This window comes from Vanacampus margaritifer, chromosome 8, assembly GCF_051991255.1.
Source record: "Vanacampus margaritifer isolate UIUO_Vmar chromosome 8, RoL_Vmar_1.0, whole genome shotgun sequence".
Lineage (NCBI taxonomy): Eukaryota > Metazoa > Chordata > Actinopteri > Syngnathiformes > Syngnathidae > Vanacampus > Vanacampus margaritifer.
In genome coordinates this window covers 23,097,986-23,110,977 of record NC_135439.1, presented here as the reverse complement: position 1 = coordinate 23,110,977, position 12,992 = coordinate 23,097,986, and the positions used below count along the sequence as shown (strand labels likewise).

General features: G+C 39.1%; 2 protein-coding genes across 4 annotated transcripts; both read left to right on the top strand.

Moving 5' to 3' along the window:
- The first annotated feature begins 57 nt into the window (after positions 1-57).
- trim107 (tripartite motif containing 107) lies at positions 58-2,961 on the top strand. 2 transcript variants are annotated; one of them, XM_077573859.1, is made up of 2 exons: positions 58-154; positions 827-2,961. In XM_077573859.1, exon 2 carries the CDS (start codon positions 838-840, stop codon positions 2,287-2,289), a length of 1,452 nt encoding a protein of 483 aa, XP_077429985.1. In that variant the 5' UTR covers positions 58-154; positions 827-837; the 3' UTR covers positions 2,290-2,961. The 2 variants fall into 2 exon arrangements, with proteins under 2 accessions (XP_077429985.1, XP_077429986.1); XM_077573860.1 differs by having other exon boundaries at positions 97-154; positions 602-2,961.
- Positions 2,962-4,221: 1,260 nt separating this feature from the next.
- tpra1 (transmembrane protein, adipocyte asscociated 1) lies at positions 4,222-12,677 on the top strand. Of its 2 annotated transcripts, none has more exons than XM_077573861.1 (11): positions 4,222-4,314; positions 5,068-5,244; positions 5,322-5,454; positions 6,044-6,130; positions 7,182-7,254; positions 7,391-7,470; positions 7,774-7,884; positions 7,958-8,018; positions 8,544-8,646; positions 11,136-11,216; positions 11,295-12,677. In XM_077573861.1, exons 1-11 carry the CDS (start codon positions 4,247-4,249, stop codon positions 11,563-11,565), a joined length of 1,245 nt encoding a protein of 414 aa, XP_077429987.1. In that variant the 5' UTR covers positions 4,222-4,246; the 3' UTR covers positions 11,566-12,677. The 2 variants fall into 2 exon arrangements, with proteins under 2 accessions (XP_077429987.1, XP_077429989.1); XM_077573863.1 differs by having other exon boundaries at positions 4,223-4,420.
- Positions 12,678-12,992: the final 315 nt, after the last annotated feature.

Genomic DNA, 12,992 nt, shown 5'->3' with positions numbered 1-12,992 from the left:
CCTTATGAGTGCACATAGTTAGCAAGCTTGAAATGCAGTACATGAATTTGAGCGGGTGGTGGCGTGTCTAGTTCCTTGATCTACTGAGCACGCCTCACAACTTGATTTCCTCGTGAAACGCCTGACTCAACGACCGCACAGCTTCTTTCATTCAGTGAGTAAAGTATTGACAAGAGTTTCGGTTATGTCTAAATTTAAAATACTGTACATAATAGTGGGGCACTGTACTTCGAGGAATGTTTAAATGGCGCGACCTGCACAGGTGTCGATTCAAAAGGAACTACAGTAATGACCCAAACAAGGCCATACGACTTTTGTATTGAAATAATAAATAATTGAAATAATTAAATCATGCTGCTGATAGTGTAACAATGATAAGATTTGCCATATGATTGCTGTATCGATTTAATCAAACGAAAGTTTGGGTATGTCCAGCTTTACAGTTGAACGTCGTTGCGTGAAAAACAAAACCTAACTCGAGATAAACAAGTATGTGACCCAGAATCGAAGTGGATTTTATTATTCACGTTGATTGACCTATTCTTTGCAATAATTGTCTATTTTTTGCCAATCTTTTTTCTTTCTTTCTTTTTTTTTTTAGTGGCGTGAATGGGCAACAGGCTTGTGGTGCATAAAATGTTGTCCTGCTTTTATGGCTTTAGTAGGTTCGTAACAGGTGATATAAACGACTACCCTGTCTCTATCTCCGGGTTCATGCCAAGACTGACTAGTTGCCATAGTGTTACCATAATGTAGATAAGCAGAGTAGGAGGGGCTGCCAGAGCAGGTCAAAGTTAAATCAGCCTTTTCCTTATCTGTCCTCCAGGGTCTGTCAACATGTCTGCTCTGAGTCTGACAAACCCCACCAGCATTATAAATCTTGCTGAGGCCTTAACTTTAGATCTCCACTGCCCTATCTGCTTGCAACTCTACTCGGAGCCTGTATCTCTGCCCTGCGGACACGTCTACTGCCACGTCTGCATACAAACTCTGGGGGAAAGGCTTGACCGTCACTGCTGCCCCGAGTGCCAGGAGGAATACCAGGGGAACCAAGCCGTGGTGACCTGTTCCAAAATGTGCAGTATTGTCGAGTCGTACAAAGCCGCAGCGGGTAAAGTCAAGCTGCCTGCACGTGGTACAGTTGAGGATGAAAGCAAGACAAAATTAAAATTGGAAGTAGCTAAACAAAGCCTAGGAAGTGAGGGAAATCACTTTGAATCCAAAGACATTTCCTTCACTAAATTTGGACTAGCATCTCACGTCACAGACCTTGCCGTTCAGTTGGAGATGGCAGAGGATGTGCTGAGGAAGGAGAAGGAACAGGAAGCGGAGGTGATGGCTGCTAACGAGCAGCTGAGGGAAAAGGCATCGGAGCATCTGCGCCAGGTCGACGATGTCGTGCGGAAGTACAGTGCTGAGGTGATGCAGCTGTTTGATGACGAGCTCTCACCAGGTGAGGCCAGCGTGAGCCACAGGGTCGGTCAGGCCGCCCGCCTCACCAAACAGCTGAGACAAGTTCTGCTCAGTGCGGAGTCTCTCCTGACGGAGGGAGATGAGGGCGCATTGCAAGAAGGCCTTCGAGACCTGCAGCCGCACATCATGGAGATGACAGGAAAAGCCATCAGAGAAATTCAGGGCCGCGTGGAGTCAAAAGTCGACCCGGTTAGAATTATTCCCAAGTTGGAGCTCATGAACGGCGAGCTCAGGGAAAGTCTCGGCGCCATTCAGCGCTTCCTTCGCAATGCCCTCAACCCGTCTGAGGTGACGTTCGACATCGGGACAGCTCATCCGAATCTCATCCTCTCAGACGACTTGAAGACTGTGACGTTCAGTGCCGCCAAGCAGTCGTACCCGCCTTCTCCCCAGAGATTCACCAGCTTCTTCCAGGTCCTCAGCTCCCAGATCTTCTCCGAAGGCGACCACAGCTGGGAGGTGGAGCTTGACGGCGCTCCGTGGATCGTGGGCGTGTGCCAAAGTGGGAAGCTGGAGCGCAGCGGGGTTTCCTCGGCGCTGGAAAGCAACCAGAGCGCCTGGTGCCTGATGTGGTTCAACAATTTGCTGACAGCCTTCGAGCGGGGTCGCGGAGTTACGCTCAAGAGGACCACGATGTCGTGCAAGCTCGAGATTACACTGAGCTTCAGCAGCAACACTTTGAGCTTCTACAAAATCAGCCCCACAACCGGAAAGACTCTTGTGTACACATTTGAAGTTTACTTGACTGAACCTGTGCACCTGGCCTATCGAATGATGTCGGGGCATCCTAAGGCACGTGTGACCATCCTTTCATAATAGCTGGTGGTGATGGGTCGTGTGTTTGGTACGTGGACCATCAGTGAGGACTTACCCGAATGAATCCACACTGTCATGTCGCAATTATAGAAACCATCAACACAATACTATGTAATTCATCTGGAGCAGTGGAGACAAAAACATACAAAATACATCATAGTCAAATTTTGCTGTAACAGGCTTTGCTCTGACCTACCAATCAGAAGATGAAAACAAATGCATATGTTGTGCAAGGCAAACTTGAAATCTGATTGGTTAAAGCAGAGCTCACCATCCATGTTGAAACTGAGAGCTACTTCTTGGGTATGAATTCATGCAAACGGACCCAGTTTCATAACACACTATTGACATTCATTCATGTTAATATTCTGTCACAATAATTACAAAACAAATTTCAAGATGTAACACCTTATTTGTATAATTCTCTGCTAGTATGTGTATGCTCAAATGATGACTTCTACAACATACCTAGAAAATGAATGCTTAGTAAATGTTTTTTATGATTTGAATGAATGAGCCATTGATGGCAGTATGCAAAATGGCGTCTGCTGTCGGTGGCAATTGATCACCCTAATTGGCTGTTAGCCAGTGCATGAGATTGAGGTCAACTGTGATAAAAAAAAATTAAAAAGCAAAGCAACGCAAATAAAATGTTATTATCTAGTAAATGAAGCTCAGCAAAACGTCTTTTTTTTTTGCTTAAACTTGTTTCTCCTTTGTTATGAGTATGATGGGAAAGGATGGATATGTGTGAATTTTATTGCATGACACCCTGATTGTGGATGGTATTATATAGTGATGCACAACATATATTTTATTTATTTTGTGTTGGGTTTATTTATTGAAACAACATGGAGAAGGGGAGTTGAACAGGAAAGAAGGTGGTGGTGATCATGGGCTGTTGTGCTAAAGAGGATCAAATGGAAAAGTGGTGTGGAGGGAGGCCTTATGTGTCGGGCGGCATGAAGATAATATATTTATTGAAAATATGTTTTTTTTTTAAATAGCAACACATGCAACCATACATTTAACATTTGTTTGCTTATTTTATTTTTGTCAAAATGAACATTTCTGACATAAACAATTTAACATATACACAATAGTAACTACTGTATTTTTGTGTTAACATATTTTTATTAAGAAGAGAATAGAGTACAGTACAAATTCCAATAGTAAAGAAAATTATGTGTATCTGCCCGCTTATATTAATACAAAATAAAATAAAAATAACTACATAAAAAAGAAAAAAACAAACCTAAAAAGAACCATCCAGCCTGCCCATCTGTCCCAACATAAATAAATCACTTGAGCAAAAAGAAACACACCCAAACCTCATATCACGTTACAGGTGAAGATAATCAGAGTGGTTACCATATTTTGTTAACGGTTGATAGATTATCAGAGAGAATGAATCGTATCCTTTCCAGATGAAGTGTATTTGTAAGGTATTTCAGCCACTGTCTTGGATATGGTATGTCCTTTTTCCAGTGCATTAGAAACGTTTTTTTTTTTTTGCAATTACAATACAGTAAGAAATGAAACAACGTTCTGCATGACTCAAATTTACAATGTTACCAGGACACCCAAGAACAATCACCAAAGATTCAGGTTCCAACTGAATATGTCACTACTGTACTGTATTTTGATAGGATACTTGATCATCAATAATATGCGGAAGCGTGGAATGACAAATCGTCTAGTTTGAGATAGATTCAATATTTTATTTACTGTATAATTGTTTATGAATTGTAATGAAATCAGTTATAAATAAACACAGTTCCAACATTTAAAATAAGTATTTTTTTTAATTATTATTATCAAAATAAATTATTTTACGCAGTTATTTGAACACGTTCAAATCCTTTCCATTTTTTTCACCCGTCTATAACATAACGTAACATGATGTCATCGTATAATCTCGCGAGATGTGCTGCTCCGCGAGGCTGCAAAATGTCAGATGACAATCGGAGATATGATCAGCTACCACGGAACTCGCCAGAAAAACATGTCCAGATCTATCGATCAGTTGAGTGACGCGTGTTGTTTGTCGGGCAGCATGTGAATCATGCGATAAAGCTATATGGTTTTACTACAGCGTTTATTTTACAGTACAACGGAGTCTTCTGAAAAGGTAAAACGACGTGTTTTGCAAGATTAGCGTCGTTGCTTTTGCAGTGCATTTTCACTTTTGTTTCGATACAATCGAAACTGCTTGATAACATCTGATACGCAAACCCTTATATTTATTGCTATGTAATGACTGTTTTAAATGAATGTATGACACTTTACAAAGTGCACTAACATTGGCTAACATGCTAGCTAGCAGCGTCGGCTAACAATTAACGCTGTCTCAAAACCCGTCCACTAACTAACCATTGTGTCGAAAACACAGTGACCACTACGCTACATTGTTGTAGTATTTAATGAATTACATCAACATTATGGAGCGTTTACATCAGTGGAGCTCTTTAAGCAGTCGTCATGTGGTTTGTTTACGACAGTACGTTTCATATATGTTGTAATACTTAAATAAGATAGACCAGAGCACAACTACTGATATTTCTTTTCTTTTGTATTAACTGCTTCCACACGGACGCCAGAGGTTGTTGCATAATGTTTTAAAGCAGATACTGTGAGAGCAGGTGTTTGCTTGGTATGTGTGGATTGTTGTGGCGTATTAACAATGGTTTCAAATGTGAATTCTTCCGAGGGCTACAATATTTTACTTGCAATACATTGTGTTGTATTTATATAATGCGCTTCCACATCCCCTCTCAGGCGGAAAACCATGCTAGCCACTCCTGTGGTTAGTTCTGTTCAATACAATGGCAGCGTCACGTCACCACCACCGGAGAATACGTCTACATTCCCCACCTGGCTACCTGATTCCGAAACAAACATCAGCAAGCCTCACAAATGTCTACAAATTCTGTATGAGGATGTTGGTGACTCCAGGTAATCAAGTGACCACAAAAGAAAAAAACTAATCCAGATGATGGTGGCACTAACGGGCTTCATGCTCGCCTTTCTAGGGTGCGTTTCTGGGACATCATTCTCCTCATACCAAATGTGGCCTTCTTTGTTTTCCTGATGTGGAAGCTGCCATCGGCAAGGGCAAAGATTCGGGTCACGTCCAGCCCCATCTTCATCACCTTTTACCTCTTGGTGAGACTCAAAACCAAGCATCTGGCATTGAGTAAAGTGGAACCTCCAAAATAAAATGCAATACATTTTGTGATGTTGGTTGACCTCAAAGTTGTTCACATTTTAAAAGCAAGTTGGAACTTGGCATGGGCTGATATTACATTAGGTTCTGACGGTATGATAAACTTAAGCAAAAATATCGCAGTATTAAAACTACAGGTCTAAAATGGCCTTTTTTGAAAGATTTGGCTTAATAAGAACATTTTTTTTAGTGAACATTATTATTATTATTATATTTATTATTTTTTAAATACAATATTTGGAACATTAAATGTGTGCCATGTTAACTATAAATAAATGTTAACATTGTTCTACTGTTTAAGCTCTTCTTAGTAAGTCACAGTGTGCCATATCTGGTGAGCTTTTTATTTTTTAGAGCAGCTCATTAGGCTACTCATGCACTTGTGGGCTAACTAGTACCTGCTGGCACTATGTTACACTCCATTGATTGTGTCGTTCTGAGAGCATATAAATACTACATGAAGGACGGGATACTATCACACATGATGACTGACTGCATGTTTTTGGTCGTCTAACGTGTATGTCTCAGGTATTTGTCGTAGCAGCAGTTGGGATCACCCGGGCCATTGTATCAATGACTGTCAGTGCATCCAGCTCTGCCACCATCATCGACAAAGTAAGGAAAGGCAAAAAAATGTGCAGCTCTACACCACTGCAAACCACAATAATAAATATACATTTTTGTTAAATTAAGCGTTATTCAATTTTAGGAAGCTCTACTATGTACTAATGGAAATTATTAGATTGTGCAGGTAGAAATTACACAAACTTGTATACATTGGAAATTGAAGGCTGAATGCCATATAGTCTGAAAATTGCCTTGTGGGCAATTCTCCTTAAGCTTATGCAATAATTGAACCTTGTAAATTATATGATATTTATTCTGTTTTTGGTTAGGTCCGTCAGCATATACAAGTACTTTTTCACTTCCCTTCTCGGAGATACTTAGGCAAATGTGTGTGACTCACAAATGATTTTGCTAAATTCTCTTTAAGTGCAAAACTCTTGGAAACTTTGGGGGGGGGGGGGTATACTACATCAATTAACACTTTATTAAGATATGAAATACCAGTATGAATGGAAACATCCCAAAAAAAAATCTATTTTTTAGAGAATTTAAAATGTAGAAAATTCCTCTGAATGCCTTAAATGTAACGCATGTTGTTAGTCGCTGCATTAGAGTAAATTTATTTTGTCAGCGTTCATCAATAAGTTTTTGACGAATGTCGTTTGAAGAATTTAGTTGAACATTACAACATTGTTTTTCTGAGCCGACGCCATCGGTGGTGGTGCTGTATTGTGTAATAATTCGAAGCAGCTGTTACATTATAGACCGTTCCTTCTTTTATGGAATATTGGCCAGAGGGCCTGATCTGAGTCTCGGCATGACTTTGCTAGGTTGTTGCGTAAAAGAGAAAAGACATGGTGGCATTGTTCGCATACCATTTATCGATAGCAGATATCTATCTGCATTCTGCAGTATGTGTACACTCATGGACACACTGCAATGGTTTCGCTGAACAAACAACAAATGGTTAGGTCATGCTTAAGAATATGAACTCAGCTGACAGTTAGGTCCTGTTCTTTGTAGGTTAGAAGATAGATTTTAGCACAGTGCATTCTCCTGATCTTTGTTGCTTCTTTCTCTCTTTTTCTTTCTTTCAAAGGTATTATGGGAAATCACCCGCTTCTTCTTACTGGCCATTGAACTCAGTGTTGTCATTCTGGGACTGGCTTTTGGTCGGTTTGCTGTATAGTTTCACTTTGCATTTGATGTATTGTAATATTTTAGACACCATTGTGGTGGAATTTTCCTTTATTAAAAATGCTAACGTGCAGCTTTTCTCTTGTGTTGTGACTCATTTTGCATTTATAGGTCATCTGGAGAGTAATTCTAGTATAAAGCGGGTGCTGGCTATCACTACTGTGCTTGCTCTGGCGTACTCCATCACACAGGTAGAATGGAATACAAAAAAGTTTCCAGTGCAGCATCTAAAGACAAGTGAAATTAACTTTCTAATTTTGTTATTTACATCTCTTAACAGTAATATAAATGTAAAGGGAGTGTTTAACACTGTATATATTAAAGAGCAAATGGAATAACGAACTAATGAAAGCGCTCAAACATTTGTCAAATTCTGATTTGTACAAACTTAGAGGAGTGCAACTTAAGCAGTTCCACTCAAGTCCGATATATAGTGAAAGCATGATTGAGCACCCCACCCACACAAAATGTATATAAAAATGCTTCCCCTGTAGGGCACTTTAGAGATCTATTACCCGGACAGTCACCTGTCGGCTGAGGACTTCAATATCTACGGACATGGAGGCCGACATTTCTGGTTGGCCAGCTCGTGCTTCTTCTTCTTGGTAAGTACTTAGTGGGGGGAAAAATGAAGAAATAGAAAACATATATCACTCACCACTCTCATGTCTTTCCTAGGTGTACTCTCTGATTGTGATCTTGCCTAAAACTCCAGTGAGAGAGAGGATATCCCTGCCATGTAAGATGGAGTAGAGCAGTGAATGGATATGCACCAACCCCTGGAAGCACTTCAATATGCCAGTGATTGGCAAACTTGTATCCAGTAAATGTAAAACTAGCGATACTGTTTAGTTTCAGGGAACAGTGGTTGCCTCATATGAGCATTTTCATGTGGCACTTTGCACGGATTGAGTCGCTATTAGAGCAAAATGCGCTTTTTGCATGAAATGTCATGAGCTAGTCCTAATAAATATGTCCGGCAAGTATTTATAGCCTTGCTGAGTAAATGACCGGGTATGAGCCTTCAAAAAGATTAAAGCACAATGCACATAAACTGAAGTGAACCCAAAGTTTTTTGTTTTTTTTTAATCTGGTTTCTCTAACTAACATTGACACAACAGCATGTAAACATTTTTAAAATGGTTGTATTGTCATGAATGAACAAAGTGCTTCTGAGGGCTATTGCATGTAGTCCATAGAAATGAAGAAAGAACAGTCTTGGTAAAGTGTGTTTATCAACCTTTATTTCACTTCCTTTATGCAGCTAAGAGGAGTTTCTATGTGTATGGTGCCATCCTGTCCTTATTGAACTTCTTCCAGGGCCTGGGCAGTGCCCTTCTGTGCGGAGGAATTATAGAGGGACTCTGGTTAGTATAAATATATGTACAATACATATTGCATGGGCTTTTAAAACGGGCATAATCGGAAAGGTGGCGCTGCACCGGTGTAACATTAACAACAAAATAGCGTTGTATTGATACAGTGGTAAACTTGGGTATCTGGAGTTACAATATATAATAATAATAATAATGATAATATTGCATCGGATTTATATAGAGCTTTTCTAGCCAAGACGCTTTACAATGGAATGGATACATTATTCATACACTCATACATTCACAATGTGGTGGCGATAAGCTACTTAAGTAGCCACAGCTGCCCTGTGGCAGGCTGACGGAAGCGTGGTTGCCAGTGTGCGCCTACGGCCCTTCCGACCACCACTAAACTAGTGTTGTCACGATACCAAAATGTTGACTTCAATACTATACCTGCATAAAATACCTTGATACTGGTACTGAAACGGTACCTCGACAAAAATCTAAAACATCAGCAAAAGCAGCAAAATTATTTTATTGTTTTATTAATTCAAACTATTAGGATGTATTCATGTTAATTAATGTACATACTGTATATATTTATGTATATACTGTATGTGCTTTCACATTGCATCCCATATTCTTGAAGTACTTTATTTGACTGTATTTGATGTCCGTTTTAAATATTGGTAATACAGTGGCACTCCCATGACTCAATATAACGTTGCTTGAGTGTGCGTGCATGTCTCTGATCTTCTCCATTACGCCCCCAATTAGTCGAATGCGTAATCAAATACTACAAACTAGGAACAAAATAATTCACTCTCCACTTATTTTTTATGGGAAGTGTCAAAAAATGCGTCACAACCTGTCGCTCTCAGTCAGTCTGGGCTTTTTCTATGCATACCTGTGATTTCCTACTGTGTGCCTGTTCGGTGAACGCACCTTGAGTCCACTGCAGGGCCAGGAGTGATTGTTGCTTTTTCTTCTGCTTCTCCGCGAAAAACATTTGCTCTTGTTACAAAACGTCATGTCGGTTGGCTTGCCATGGCTGTCGGCCATGTAAGGAAAAAAAAGTTCCGTATGACACACTTTGCGTGTCATTCTTCTCAACGAGGAGTAGACGGCCTGCGAGAACTACACTTAATTAGCTCGTTATGCTTCTCAACAAGGAATGCACGGCCAGCAAGCGCTTCAGTGTTCAGTGGGCTGACGGACTGTCTCGTATTTATTTTTTTAAGTACCGGTGCTAAATTTTTTTTGATACCGAGCCGTTTTTGACGCCAAAACATCGAGGTACGGTACTGGTACTGTTATCCTGTGCAACATTACACCAAACATTCGCACCTTCCATACACCAGTGTGAGTAGCACTATATATAGCTCCACACATTTGTGTCACAATTAGGGTATTTGCACAACCTATATACTAGTGCTGGGTATTGATTCTAATTTCCTCAATTAATTCGATTTTGATTCACAAGAGTTCAGCTCCATTCTATTTAAATGTTTCCTGATTTGATTCACTTCACTTCAGTCCAATATCGATTCATTATGGAACATCAATTCTTCTTAAATGTCAAGAACATGATAAAAACGCCTCAAATCTTAAATTCCAAAATAATTTTTAACACGTGTTATTATCACTTAAGTCAGTGGTGTCCACACTCGGTCCTCGAGGGCCAGAGTCCTGCAGGTTTTGGATGTTTCTCTTCTCCAACACACCTGAAGCTCATCAGCAAGCTTTGCATAAGCCTGACAACGTTCCTGTTTATTGGAACATGTGCGTTGGAGCAGGGAAACATCCAAAACCTGCAGGACACCGGCCTGAGTTTGGACACCACTGACTGTTACACAACCATTGACATCAGTATGGATAAGAAGAAAATGTTTTCATAATTCTAATTCAATAATTGTAAATATAAATGGAAAAGATTCTAATCTGAATTGTCTAAGAGTGCAATAAATCAGGTATTTTCTAAATGTAAGAAAATACATTAGAATAAATTTGAACAGTAATTTCAAGAAAAACAAGATTTTAAAAATAGGCACTTTAAAATTCTATTTTCCTAAGAATTTAAGAGAAAAAGATATTAAAATAATTGATTCATGGTTTTATGAATCAATATCAGGCTTGAAAAGGAAAATCAATTCAATATTGAGTCTTCTACTTTTTTTTATTTTTTATTTTTATTTTTTACCCAGCCCTATTATACACTATTATTACCGATAAGTAAAAATTGGTAGTGGAAACATTGTGAGCTCAAATTCAACATCTTTTTCCATTGCAATGATCTCATAACGTATTTTTTCCCCCCACAATTTAAAATAGTTCTCATGTAAAGTATATTAACACGTCGGTGACAAAATACCACAAGTTAAAAATATATATATGTATATATATATTGTATTGTTTAATTTCACACTTGATGGCTGGGGGAGGCATCCTTGATACCCAAAAAGTTAGACAAGCCATGAAGTAAATGTTTCCATTATACTGTATATTTGGTGTTGCTAACTCTTAGTTTCTTTCTGAACCAGCTGTGTGGATGTCACCACCTTCCTCTACTTCTCTGCTTTTGCGCCACTCATCTACGTTACATTCCTCAAAGGATTCTTTGGGTACGTAAGAAGAATCTCACAGACCAAAAGTGCTCAGAAATTATATTCACACGTTTGCCTGTCTTATCTCTCTTGCAGCTCCGAACCCAAAATCCTGTTCTCCTACAAATCCCAGGTGGACGAGGCAGACGAAAGCGACGTCAACCTTCCACCGACTGTTGCTTCAACCATTGGCCGCAGGGAGCTCACCGACCAGGGCCTGTACTATTCCTCCACCCAGTTTGACGGCTCAGGTCCCAGCAGTACAGGAGTGGTCGGAGCGTATCTGGATGACGTTGTTTCGGGACCTTTTGGATCCAGCAGCATCAACAGCATTGAAGCTGATAATTGGAGGCCTATTAACGTCTAATTCCTTTGTTGGGCTGGTGTCATGCATTTGGACTTGAATGTGTGTAAATGGTGTCAAGAGCAAAATGTAAATGTGTTTCTATGAGACCAAGGCGTTACAAATATGGACAAAGAAGTAAGGAGGGACCTTTTTCGATCCATTTATCTTGCGGACCCTGACTTATTGACTGTTTTTTCTTTTTAAACACTGTTGCCAGTGTGCCCTGCTGCTGTTGCTCCTCGCTCAAGTTGATTTTTTTTTCTCAGCACATCTTCTCTCATTCCACTTTTCTTCAGCAATAGCTTTGTCCTCAGTGAGGAAGATTTTGTCATTACAACAGTCTTAACAATTTCAGTGACACGGAGTATCATTTGTACATTCCCACTGAAATGTTTCAGTAACTGTAATCTTCTACCAGGTATTAACCGTATGTCCTAAACTGCCATTTCTCAGTATACACGGCAATGTTGTGTGATTTTGACAGGTATGTTTTACCTTTTGAACTAATTGCTGTTGTGTTAACAAGTGAAAGTGTTGTGTGTAGCTGTGAAAAAAGAAAGAAGATTGAAAAAACATTCTCTGGTTCAGTTTATAGCATCTTGAGTTGTCTACTGACACTGAAAAATTATCAGCTATGATATTTCTACTCCTGAACACATCACCTATACATATAATGAAAGTGTCAGTCGTTTTAACACCTTCATGGTGCCATCTGTTATCTTCTTCACCTGAAATGCCCAACTTTTTCTTTTTTTGTCCAGGGCAAAAGCTGCCTTGTATTTGTTTCCACAAATCATTGTTGGTTGTGTGAGTTCTTGAACACCCTTTGCAGTATTACATAGTATTCATAATGGTAACCTGTATGCTGAAAACGCACTTCAAGGTTACATTTGAATGTATCCGTTCTGAGCAACAATACAGAAAAATACATTCTTGACCTGGCTGATTCAACATTTTAGATTCAAACTTGGCTGCATTATTTTATTTTAGCATTCATTGACTAGTGTAGAGTATTTCTGCTCTAGTGTTTTGCAGATACTTTAAAACCAATTACAGTACGTAAATTGTAAAAATCACTTTCCTGTCAAACGACTCCATGCTATATACAGAATAAAAATTATCATAATTCTCAATGGTCTCTAATGAATATTTCAAATGTTTCTTTAATTACAATATTATAAATGCAATAATTGGAAAATTCATACTTCATACTGAACAGTGACAATTTCATGCTTTGCTTTTCCCTCCAAAGTTCCATAAAGTAGAATATTGTAGTTCAAAAAGTCAAAGTAGATTCACTTCACTCATGATAAAAAAAAAATTGTAATGACTTGGAGATGTATTGTTGCCAACGAACGAAACCAAGTTTACCATCACTAAAAATATTTAATATTTTTAATAACGAAATTAGGAAATACTTATTGAAAAATATTGAATGAATAGTGTTG